The sequence below is a fragment of the Loa loa genome, assembly GCF_000183805.2.
Source record: "Loa loa unplaced genomic scaffold supercont3.60, whole genome shotgun sequence".
NCBI lineage: Eukaryota > Metazoa > Nematoda > Chromadorea > Rhabditida > Onchocercidae > Loa > Loa loa.
The window spans coordinates 235,483-248,059 of record NW_018108240.1 but is presented as its reverse complement, the minus strand read 5'-3'; the positions used below and the strand labels follow the sequence as shown (position 1 = coordinate 248,059).

Genomic DNA, 12,577 nt, shown 5'->3' with positions numbered 1-12,577 from the left:
CCTATTTTAAAAAATATTTCAAATTTACGGATGGCAACATTTGTATTACTACGTGAAAGAAACGGCGGCATGCGTATCATTGTGTGAAAGAGATGGCGGCTTCGTTTCATTACGTGAAAGAGATTGCGGCACCCGTATTATTGCATGAAAGAGACAGTGGCATTTCTATCATTACATGAAACAAACGCCGGCATGCATATTATTGCGTGAAATAGATGGCATGCATATCATTGCGTGAAAGAGACGCATGCATATCATTGTGTGAAAGAGATGGTGGCATGCATATCATTGCGTGAAATAGATGGCGGCATGCGTATTATTGCGTGAAATAAATGGCGGCATGCATATCATTGCGTGAAAGAGACGGCGGCTTTCATATTATTGTGTGATTTTCTCATTCACGCAATGATACGAATGCCGCTGTTCGCAAATTTTAAATATTTTTCGATTGCGAAAGGATTTATCTGCCTTCATTAATCAAGAACAAAAAGTCAGAGTTCGAAAGCATTCCGATATCGCTCTAGCTTTAACCCCTCTAATAAGCATTCTGTTAAATCAATAAAAGCCTAAACTGGAACTGGTTTCATGAAAGTTTTCTGTTTCCATTGCTTATTGCAGATTTCTAAATCAGAAAAAAGGCAATATACAAGAGAAATAAGTAAGTGGAAAAAACAAAACGATAAGGAATAATTGAAATGTTTCAGTTGACAATGGTTTTCTTTTTTAATAAATTTTAAACCTAAATGAATTACTCTTTGCTAAGTTTCAATTTCAACGTAAAACAATGAGAATGTTGCCATTTTAATAAATAAATTTAAATGAGAAAAGAATATTTGCATTATTATTGATGACAATTTGACAGTTCATTGAAGCATTGGAAAGAGTGAATTCGTATAGACATAAAATTCATTTCTGACATTCTTCTTGGATTTCCTGAATTTAAAACTATCTTTGATCATTGCTTTTTTTCTTTAGCAACTATCTCAGCCATTCTTTACTCTCGACTTTCCTTTTTCCACTGATTTTTGATTGAATTACTTTTTAAATGCTCACTCAATCAATAATAGTAATCAGCGTAACAATCATTGCTAATGTTAATTGTTACAATTCAAATTTTTCATATGATTCAGAAATTCTTTTTGAATCATATGAAAAGCAAATTCTCACTTATAGCAGATGATTATTTCATATTAACATTAAATTATGGCTTGCTATTATGCGCAATTTGTTGCTAATTAAACTTAATAAGACTTTTGCGCAACAATAGTATTTCATTACCTCACATTTGTTCATTTCACCCAATACATTCGTCAATTTATTCTTTTTAGAACGTAAAGATTTCGCAACTAAACCTGCTAAATAAACAATATCATGGATTATACAATCAATAATAGGTGGATAGTATATCTCATAGTTTATCCCGCGTTTACCCATTCTTGATGCATCTATCCTTGATATAGAATTCCAAAGAATTTCACTTTTTCTTTTTCTTTTTTAAATGTAGAAAAAGAGCTTCATATTAAGGACCAAAGAAAAAAGGACGGAAGAAGATTTAATGAATGATTTTGATGTTATTATCATATCATTCCATCTATAGTCATTTACTTCTTCAAACAATTCATTACTTACAAATTTTTTTTGTACAAATTTGTTTGTCATTACTTACAAAATTTGATTTCATTTGATGTTTTTTTAAAATGTGAAGTGATATCCACAAATGATTTTGATAAGGATAATTTTTTATGAGCGAATACATTGGAAATGTTTTATTTATGATCGATGAATTTCATCTGCTTCAGTCTTTTTCTGTAAGATTCCTTCCAAAGGAAGCATTTTTTTGGCCGATTCCCGTAGCGCTAATGTCCTGAAGCAAAATTTGTATGCTAAAAAACTTCCTATAACCATGAAATAGCTCATAGCTAATAAAATTTAAACGACTTAACGCATTAATCCATGCAGAACTTTCAGTATCAAAACTAAAAATTAACATTTCCTTTTTTTCTGGAAATTAGGAAATAGAAAAGCGCTAATGTCCTGAAAGTGAAAGAATGAAATTTTGATGATTTTATTTATGAAGTAAAATTGTCTATCCATTTTTTACCTTTTGTATTTCAGAGTGATCATTTGTGTACGTATGGATTGCATTAATTGAAGAGATTTGTTTGATGATTCAACTTGAAATTGTCTTACAGTTTCTTCATATTTCATAAACCGGTCTAAATTAAATTGAAATTTATAATAGACGGATTTAGGAAAATTTCTACCATGTTTATTGATATGATGAAAACATAAACAACTCCGTAAGAATCTCCCTTTTCCTTTTTTTCTTTTTCTTAATTGCTTGTTTATAAAATTAAAAAACTTCTTTTGTCTATTTTATTTTTGATTGCTTACATTTTAGAATAATTATTTGTGTACAATGATTTTCTAATTAAATAATGCAAATACATTTAGTAGTAGAAATATGAGATAAAGTGATTAAGATGGATTGATAAGAATTGAAATCTATGTAAATGCTTTCTTTGATTTGTTAGGGTAAGTGTTGAGATTGGCCTAAAAAGTCTAATTAAATATATATTTTTAAAATTAAACAAAAATTGTCATACTAAGATAAAAGTATTCAAATGTGTACTATTAATAAATATATGATTTTACACTGAAATTACATTTAAATTATTTATTGAAATGGAAAAGTTTACAAAAAATTAGAGCAACAGAGGCGAAAAAGATAATTAATCCGATCCAATAAATGATAAATGAGACTGTCAACGATGTTTGAAGTTTTGTTTGGAAGCCAAACGATTTTAACAAATTATTGGCATATGTGGTACTGATCAAAGATGAAACAATCGTAGATGTTTGAATAACATATCCTCTATCCATGGAGCTTTATCTATAAGCATCAAACTAATGGTAATTTCATTTGAAATTAAATTTATTTCTCCATAAAACGGACTAATCTAAACATAAACCAACTTTTTTTGAAATGAATGCAAAACAATACAAAATAATTTAAAAATGATTTACCTAAATTTATCCAAGTTTATTCAATTTATTCTATCTGCATATTTACAATGAAAACAATTTTTAAAATGCGATAAAATGAAGAATTTTTGAATTAACTTTTCATTCATTGTTTTACAACATAAAGTGATTGATTGCTGAGTGGTACTTACATATTACAGGTAACCTTGTAATCTATTTAACCGTTACTTTACATATATTATTGCTTTGTTTTTAAACTATTATTAAAACGGTGAAATGGTCATAGCTATTATTATGTGACAGTTTTATAATTGATGATAGGACAGTTAAGATCCATTGAATCAAAAAAACAGTAGTGACCGTTGAATCAATAGCTCATTATTATAATGACGGATGCTAAATCAACGCTTTCATTGCAAAGTATTTATGAAAAATCAAATAAAAATTTCGTTTTGAACTAAAACGATTTTAATTAAGTCTTTTTTGGGTCATTTTTATGAAATTTCATAAAATAAATAAGTACATTTTATGGATTTTAAAGTAATTATTACACTAGGCTTAGGTAATTACATTCAGGTAATGTCAGGTAGTACCATTACTACACTAGGCTTAGGTAATTACATTCAGGTAATATCAGGTAGTACCTGAACTGCTAATGTTTTTTTCTCTTTTCTTCTCAATTAATAGTTTGCATAGAATAAAAAGACAGGAAAGTAACTATCAATCGATTCGATAATTTCTTTTGACTTTATACTTTTCAATTTGAAAAAATTTGTGGAGCCTTTTGTTGATTTTAAAAATAAAAAGAGAATTGAATTGCTTAATTAATTTTCTATGATAATTTATCTGATAATGGAATAAAAAGAAAGCAATCGTTAAAAAATTCATTTTTACTTTCATTTACTTTCAATCATTTCTGTCGAAAAAAAAAACCAAATTAATTAGAAAATATAAAAATTAGCAGTGTGAATTGGAACATTTCTACAACAAATGATTCATTACACTTTCAATTGATGAGTCATTTGTCCAACTTTCATCTTTCAAAAGTGTCAATCAATCACAATCGCAATAGTTTAAATGTTGCTAAAAAAAAAGAAGACATCCTGTTGTAAACAACTAATACGGGATACTGCAAAGCAACTTTGGTCTAACAATTATCTTCCATGTAGTTTCTCAATCATCCGCACTATATGAAGAAGCTAGAATCTAGACTTCAGGATTCTTGTTGCCTTTATGCTCATACGAGATGTCGAGGTACATCAGGGAATTCTATTTCTTGATTTTTCTTGACATCTGTCCTTTCACTCAGCTATACTGTGGCATTCGTTGATAGTATCCAATAATTCCAACAATAAATACATTCTTCCGACTATCGATCACTTTAACACTATATTCATCTTTAGGAATTCTTCATCATCAAAATGAGACATTAAAGGACAGTTGTTTGTATTAATTTATTTCAGTCTTTCTCATTTTCAGTTATCATTTTCCTATCAAAAAATGGTTAAAATGTTGAAGAATATTCAAAAATATATCAAAAAGCCGACCTGAACAAAGGAAAGCGAGCAAGAAAGTGGAATACGTGAATTTGAAATGGAAATACATGAACACGTGAAATCGAAGTGAAAATTATACGAACACGTGAAACTGAAGTGGAAACAAGTGAATGAATTTTTAGAACTATGAGCATAAAGTTTTTCTTCTACATTGAATGGACTAATATCTGTACAGCCAATATGCATAAATGATTCTGATTCCATCGATTATATATCGACCGTACCAGTGTAGCTTTCTGAATATTATCAAACTATCGCCCTATTCTATTTCAGGACTTGGAAGAAAGCAAACAAGAATAAAGCTTTGTAAAAAAAATTACCGGAAAGGAAAAGATCCATTGGAAATTGGATCAAAATCAAAACTTGATTTTCAGTTCAGGATGAATAAATTAATTATTTCATGCCTTTATATTGAAAAGATTGATAGGCCTTTACATGTTTCTATATTGAAAAGACAAGTCGAAAATATTTTTTACAAAGAGAATTAGGATTTTTGAATGGTATCAGAATATGCTTGTCTTTATTCAGCTAGACCTTGGCTTGTTAGCAGTGTCAACTGCCTTGTCATCAAATTCTTCATCGAGCGTTGTGATTTTTTCAAAACTCCAACTTTGTTGCTCCGCTAAATTATTTAAGGTTTTCAAATTAAATCATTACTTAATTAAATCTTATTATATAATTATTCCACAATGCCGAAAACAGTTTTACCAACTAATCGTTAAACTTGTCAAGTTGCAATTTTTAAATTTTTTTTTAAAAATTCCTATTATAGCTTTAATGAATTTATTTAATTCTAGTGCTGCTAAATTACTAGCATAGACATACCGGAAGCAAATATCAAAAAAAATAAAGCAGAAAATATTAGGAGAAGTGCAGATGATGCAAATATTTTCGACCATTCTTGCAGTGTTCCCTGAAAAAAAAAATGTAAGAATAGGATTAGGTTTTATCCGGAAAATTTACGGATGTTCAAATTGATATGAAATTTAGAAATATGTGCAGAAGTTTTATGTAAAGAGAAAAATGTGAAGAATTTTACTTTCCATGAGAAATCATTTGGACAAATAAGAAGAAAAATTCAAATTGTACACAACCTAATCTAATCATTTATAAATCTGAAAAGTAAAATTTTTGAAGTGATACATTTTTTTTAAATAAAGCAACCACATTAGGTGATATAGCACTGCCAATCTTTCCAAAAAACAATACCAATGATATTATCGTTCCAGCAAGAGATGGTGCAATCGAAAGAGAACTTGTTATGACACCAGGTACAACACATGCTCCAGCTACACCTGAATTTATGACATATTTTAATCAACTAAAAGAATAATATACGAAAAGATAAGAGTAGCATTTGTATATCTTGAGAATCTTTTGTAACTTTTTATGTGTAAATAATGCATAAAAAAAAAAAAAAGAATCTGAAACACATTCTGTGATAACAAAGTTTTAGTTTTTAATACTTTAACAGTAACAAAGTTTTTCGTTGAAAAATTGAAAGATTTACCTTGCAAGACAAGTAATGCAACTGCAAACGTTCCTTTTTTGCAATTCACAAAAAATGCCAACATAAAAAGCGACAAAGCTTGCACCAAATTACCTGAAAATTCTATTTGTATGTTATCATCATTTAGTGCATCATTGCAATTAATGAAAATACTAATTTAATTTGATTAATGATTAAAGTCAAATCATTCATCCATCCATCTTATTTCTAAGATCTTGTCATTCTCTGTGATCTCTTTATAAAGAGTACATTTTTATTGCTATTCTCAATTACCACTTTTACTACGATGAATGATTCGAGCAAGCTCTAATGTCGCATCAAAGCGCATTCTTAACCACTTATAAGACAAACCCATTTATGAGAAGATTTAAAAATTGCAAAATTCAAAAGATGATATTTGCCACTTTTTGGAACCTATTTGTTCATAGAGCGCATATTTACTTATTTGATAAATAATTCTTTCTTTTTAAAGAATATTTCTAAAGAGATAATAAGTTAAGATAACAGTTACGTCAAGTAAAACACGTAAGTGAACGAATGGATAAGAAAAGATGAAGTAATACCTGTAACTTGAAATATCTTACAAGCTATCGTTGGTTTCAACAATTTTCGTTTCTTCAAATGATCCGATAAAATACCCATTACATTCTTCATAATTAATTGTGCAATGAATGGCATTGTCATATACAAACCGTTCAAAAATATACTTCAATTTTTAGAATAATCGTTAAAAATTTGTGATTTTTTAAAAGTCCTAGACTTTACATACAAAATAATAATTAATTAATCGATTAATTAGCTGCAAAATGCCAAAGGTTTTTCGTCGTTGTAAAAAGAAAGTGAAAAAGAGAATAAAACTTTTTTGTGTCAAGTAAAATTTGTCACAAAAAATATTCTTTCACATCAAAATTCGTTTGATCAATATTTCAAATATTTTTTTTCCTTCTCCATTTTGTTCGATTTTTTTTCGATTAATTTAGTAATTCTATGAATTTTATAGCAAATCTATTCATTAATGAGGATTGGTATTATAAGATGAGATTGAAAATTGTATTATATTTCTATTATTCAATTCTGAATTGCATTCCTAGCCTTATTGATGTGTTGTACAGTTTAATGAAGTAGTCATACTGTAATCTTAGCATTACTGTATTATGATAATGATGATATTATTCTATTTTACTTACTTATAGTACCACATAATATACTGGAACTATAATTCGTAATTTAAATGTGGAACCTTTCTGAGATTAATGAGCAAAACATCCTTGAAATAGGTCGGTAAAAAGGATTGTATTATGGTAGCATGGAAACTAATGCTAAACATTGTTACAGTATTAGCAATAACCGGCATTGATCGAATAATTGATTCCCATGGTATTGAATTACCGCTTAGCTATAAATGCGCAAATGTTTTAGCTTATATGAATGAAATTAAGAATTTTTTTTTTTTGATTATTAAGCAAATGAAAGGATACCTTTTGTTGTGGATTTTTAAAAAATCTTTTCAGATACTCTTGCTCAGCATTTGAAATCCATCTATTCTCATTTGGTGAACTGGATCCAAACGGAATCCATAATATCATCCATAAAACTGATATCGAACCTGGAGAAAAGTTATAAATTATCGATTTTTAAGCATTTACTTGTTGTTGATTAAAATGTCTTTCAAGATATATTTTAAAATTGAATTTATCATATTGAAAATAATTCTGGTTATTTTTCGGTAATTATAAACTTATTGATTATATCACATATTACTCAATTAATATTGCATACCTATTTCATTAATCTTTAATAAATTTGAAATTTTACGGATTCAATTAATGATGGATAATGGATTATTTTGATTGTTGTAACGAACCAAGAAGATAAAAGATCAAAGGCCATCCATCTAGAAATTTAACTAAGCATAATTCAGCTCCAATCCAATAAATGAGTGATAAAGCTATCTGATTTCCAGATGTATAAACTGCAGCTGCTGTGCTTCGTTCTGTTGGTGGAAACCATCGTGCTGATATTGACGCCATTGATGATAGGATAAAAGCCTATCATAAGTAATGATGATATAATTGGATTCTAATCACTTCAACTTCCTACCAATTTTCATTACTCAATATCCATATATACTGAGAATATCCATAAATATGAAACTCATCAACAAAGTATTTACTTACCTCACCAAATCCTATCACCAACCGAGCCATAAATGTCGCATAAAAGCTCCACTTTGCTAAGACCGGTATCAGAAATGTAAAAAAAGCCATGTCAGCGATTGCAATCAGAAGATTAAGTTTCGGATTGAAATAATCTGCTAGTATACCTCCCGGAAGAGTACTTAGTAGGCCACCATAATGATTGGCCGAAAATAAAATTGACTGTTGTCTTGAGGTCCATAATATTGTTCCCTGTATTACTGGAGAAATGATTGTAGAAAAAAAAAATAAAAATTTTTCATCATATTGATCTAATAAACAAATATATTAGATGCTGTAATTTTCAGAACGAAAATTAGAATCAATCAATCAATAATCTATTTCTATGCATGCATAATCTTGTAAAGATTACATGACCTTTTCATTTTAGCTCCTTAAATATATGCTTGACAATTTAAACTTTACCTCATATCCTTTTAGGAGCTTAGCATTGTTTGTGTCACTGCAAGTTAAAAATTCTTTGTCAACTTTCCTCAATAGGTTTGAAGCAGTTGAATTAGCATTTGGAAGAAATGCAGTTGAATTAATCATGCAAACAATAGCCATTCCGAGATTGATACGCATTGAATTGGAACAGAATGAGGCGGACATAAGGAGGAAAGCAATCAGTAACCGATATGAATGTAATGACCACAACGGAATAGACCATACCTTTGACCTTTGTGTCATGATTTGTTAACCTTAAATTCGTAATCAATCTTGAACTTTGTTATTAATAATAATATTCAATCCTTTATAGAGTAATATTAAGTTCAATTAAATGATACTCTCAAAACTGGCAAAGGAAAAAAAAATGAAATGGAATATTTTCATAGTAAAGTTGTCCCAATATTAGCATCAGTTCTCTTAACTGCAATATATTTATATTAAAATATTTAATTTGAATAATTTTCTATATAAAAGTAAAAAAAAAAACAAAGAAATATACAGCACTGTAATTCATTTGACAAGCCTTTGTAATTAGAATATTTCTGATATTAATTATCATAAATCAATTTCTTTATGATACAAAACGATCCTTAACAGAATGATAACGTTGCAAGTTTATGAAGTTATTAATAAATTTATGAACTAAATGATAATATAACCTAATGGAATCAACGATTAAATTAGTATCCTAGCAAGAATAATCTCTAGTATCAATATATGATTCAGATATTTGGAATCAAATTAACATTAAACTTTAAATTCAAAACAATTATTTAGATTTTCTAAATGATAAAACTTCCTTCTTTCTCTTCCTCTACTCTCTCACATACTAAAAATTAATCTAACATAACAATTTGATCCATTTATTTTGCTGAGTACGTCAAAAAAAAGATGAAAAGTTTCCGCTTTTCAATTTTAGATATAATTATAAACCGCAAAATGAAATGCAAAATTCCTAATCAAGTAAAAACCAAACCATGCACTTTGATTAAAAATTTATAATAAAATTATCCTATCATTTTCAAACAGTAATTATGCAAATTAGTCGTTTCAAATTAATCCCGCCTAATATCGCATATTTTGATGCTTTCTCTCTTGTTTCCATGTGTTCAATAAAATTATTCTGGATTATCTTTTGATAATAGATTGCAACTACGTGCATGACTGTCTGTTTGCAAACTTTGAAAATTTGCATAAAATACAAATTTTCAAATTTCATCGATGAAATTGAATGAGATGTGAGTAAATTCATTGGTTTTAAACCTATATTGATATCTATGAGATGATTAACAAAACAGCTCTGATTAAAAGAAAGTTGGAGATTTCATTTTGATGCAAATTTCTTATTTTCTATAAATTTATGCAAATTTCAATATTCCACTATATGCATACGCTCATCATTGTGCTTCATTATTGTTTTGTTCACTGGCACAAAAAGGACATTATAAAATGATTAGTTGAATATATGAATGGTTATTTTATCTAGTTGGTATTGTCACAGAAAGGTCATTCCCATGGCATTAGTTACCATTAATTAAGATTTATTGGCGTGTTAGTTTATTTATTTGGGAAGAGAAGAGCATGATGAAGACGAGTATGGAAGAAACCGGAAAACCGAAAAATGAATCGGTTACTGTACCTAATGCATTCAAAGACACATCCAATCATGTTTGTTTTTCTTGTTTTTCTGTTTCTTGAAAGCTCAAAACAATGTCGATAATTTTTAAAAGTTTTATTTGCAAAATTTCTCATAAAAATTTATGATATACTTTGAATCTTTCCAAAATCAATTTATGCCATTCGTTAATTTTATTAACCTTTATTATTTTTTATTTTACGTGTACACAGATATAGACACAAATAAAAGATAAGTTGTAAGTCATATTTACAAAATGTGGCATTGGGTCAGAGGTTAAACTAGACAATTAACTTATCAACATAATTTAATTTCCAAAAAATAAATTAAATTTTAAACATTATGCTCTATACGATGTAATGTTTATGACTCGACACTTAAAAAAAAAAGAAAAAAATTATTTGAAAAATGATTATTGATAGTCAAAAATGATTATTGATAATCATAACTTGTAGTATGGTGCATCGAAAGATAAAATTGAAAGGATTTTGAGAATTCTAAAAAATGAACATATTGTCAGCATTGCTCGAAGCATTGATAGCATTAGCGATTTGTCGTAAGATTTCCCATCTAATTTTGATTTCGGATATTTTAATCGAAACTGAATAGTTACTAGAATTTTAAATTTGCAAGTTTGTTAAAAGAATAATTTCTTAATTTGCTACTGTTGACCTTTATTCCATAACTTTGACCCTTATCGACTTTTATTCCGTAACTTTATGTTCCGAACCTAAGTAAAGGGAAAGTAACTGTTGCAGACAAAGAAGTGCTCATCCATCTTTATCCGATAGCAGTTCAACAAAGAGTTTGGATATTACATCATCTTCACAACTCCCTCCTACCTATGATAGTAATTTTAATACTAACAAATTAATTTTCTTTTTTTAATTTGAAATTTACTAATGAATCAGAAATACTTCATACTGAATACTTTTCAAAACAAAAATCGAAAATTAATTTGGAATCCTTAAACTTTTTACTTTTAAAACCAATTTTTTTAGTAATTTGATCAAAAGCTATTTAAATTGACAAGCTTGAATTCGAGTATGGTATATATACGTTACAGTCGTTGGAGACAAACGTCTACAAGAACTGGAGACCGAGAAAGTATGGTCTGATGATGAAATGGAATGGTTCAGGCAAGGTATCCTAACAAGTATGAAAATGGATTCAACACCGTTTTGCAACATTCAAGGTATCATTGAAGAATTGAAAAATCACTATCAAATATGTGAGATGACATGTGAAATGCAATTTGGCTTATTTTCCACAAACAATCCTTATCAGTAAACCAGATTTTGTTCTAAAATTTATTCATCTATTAAGGTTTTAGAAGATGCTAATAGTCCAATGATAATACTCAATATCTCTTTCGCTTTTAAAAGAATAATATCTCTTTAGGGCTCTTGTAATCTGTCTCATATCAATCTTTTATCAACTTTGCACTCTAAATTTAATAAAATAATCAATTATTATAAATTATGCAACTGTGAGAAAGCAATTGTTATGCAATGCTCAAAAAGAAACTTATTAATTACTTAAGAATTATTTATCGGAATAATCAAAATGAATTTTATAGGACCTGTTTATGTGGAACTGAAACGAAACATTTCGAGAGATAAGGAAAATAATTTTGTGATTAATGAGAAGATTGAAATTATTGGTGAAGGACATTATAATGATCGGCGTGTTTTTGCGACAATTGAGCCACTTATGACGAGACATGCTCATCGGGTAAGGTACATACGGTTATTATGAGCCAACAAAATTTGTTCAAAATAAACTTATATCTGAGATTCTGAAATAAATCAATGCCAAACTTTTATGCTTAAATACTATATTCTTCCGAGAAAATCAATATATATATATATAATAATCAGCTGTAGATTATATCGCTTATATCGCCAATTTTTTGCCTCGGATTTCCCGAATTTTCAGCAGTAATTCTGTCGGAAATACGGATTTTTTGTTGCAGCAGGATGATGATGTTTTAGCTGAAACACGTCAGATTGTTACTCTTAGAGAAAATGCAATCATTATCGAGAGTCAATCAAGGTTTGCAGTATGTCAACGAAAAATGGAAATGCTTCATTTCGAAGTGATAGAATCTGAAAAAACTACTGAAATAATGGAGGATGATAGCGAATTTGAAGGTTTTTTTTTTGAGTTTAGTGACGGGATTAAGTTTTACTGGGAAAGAGAGGGAGAGAGAGAGAGAGAGAGAGAGAGAGAGGAAGGAAGGAAA

At 28.6% G+C, this 12,577-nt stretch overlaps 4 protein-coding genes across 4 annotated transcripts in view; 1 reads left to right on the top strand and 3 right to left on the bottom strand.

Moving 5' to 3' along the window:
• Positions 1-1,770: 1,770 nt before the first annotated feature.
• LOAG_04963 (hypothetical protein) lies at positions 1,771-3,130 on the bottom strand (the record flags this gene model as incomplete). The annotated part of the gene is made up of 4 exons (XM_003140497.1): positions 1,771-1,864; positions 1,893-1,976; positions 2,102-2,216; positions 3,124-3,130. The coding sequence occupies 4 exons, from the start codon at positions 3,128-3,130 to the stop codon at positions 1,771-1,773; spliced, it is 300 nt and encodes a 99-aa protein (XP_003140545.1).
• Positions 3,131-5,065: 1,935 nt separating this feature from the next.
• On the bottom strand, positions 5,066-6,735 carry LOAG_04962 (hypothetical protein; the record flags this gene model as incomplete). Its single annotated transcript, XM_003140496.1, has 5 exons — positions 5,066-5,163; positions 5,367-5,454; positions 5,706-5,836; positions 6,052-6,144; positions 6,615-6,735. 5 exons carry the CDS (start codon positions 6,733-6,735, stop codon positions 5,066-5,068), a joined length of 531 nt encoding a protein of 176 aa, XP_003140544.1.
• Positions 6,736-7,264: 529 nt separating this feature from the next.
• On the bottom strand, positions 7,265-8,936 carry LOAG_04960 (hypothetical protein; the record flags this gene model as incomplete). The annotated part of the gene is made up of 5 exons (XM_003140495.1): positions 7,265-7,447; positions 7,530-7,657; positions 7,916-8,099; positions 8,229-8,459; positions 8,673-8,936. The coding sequence occupies 5 exons, from the start codon at positions 8,934-8,936 to the stop codon at positions 7,265-7,267; spliced, it is 990 nt and encodes a 329-aa protein (XP_003140543.1).
• A 1,344-nt stretch (positions 8,937-10,280) lies between these two features.
• Positions 10,281-12,577, top strand: part of LOAG_17312 (hypothetical protein) — a gene marked incomplete at both ends in the record, with an annotated part of 3,638 nt that continues 1,341 nt past the window's right edge. The window contains 6 exons of the mRNA XM_020449970.1: positions 10,281-10,364; positions 10,788-10,888; positions 11,091-11,182; positions 11,399-11,527; positions 11,912-12,066; positions 12,308-12,485. Coding sequence (XP_020306425.1) covers positions 10,281-10,364; positions 10,788-10,888; positions 11,091-11,182; positions 11,399-11,527; positions 11,912-12,066; positions 12,308-12,485 — 739 coding nt within the window. The remainder of the gene's footprint in view (positions 10,365-10,787; positions 10,889-11,090; positions 11,183-11,398; positions 11,528-11,911; positions 12,067-12,307; positions 12,486-12,577) is intronic.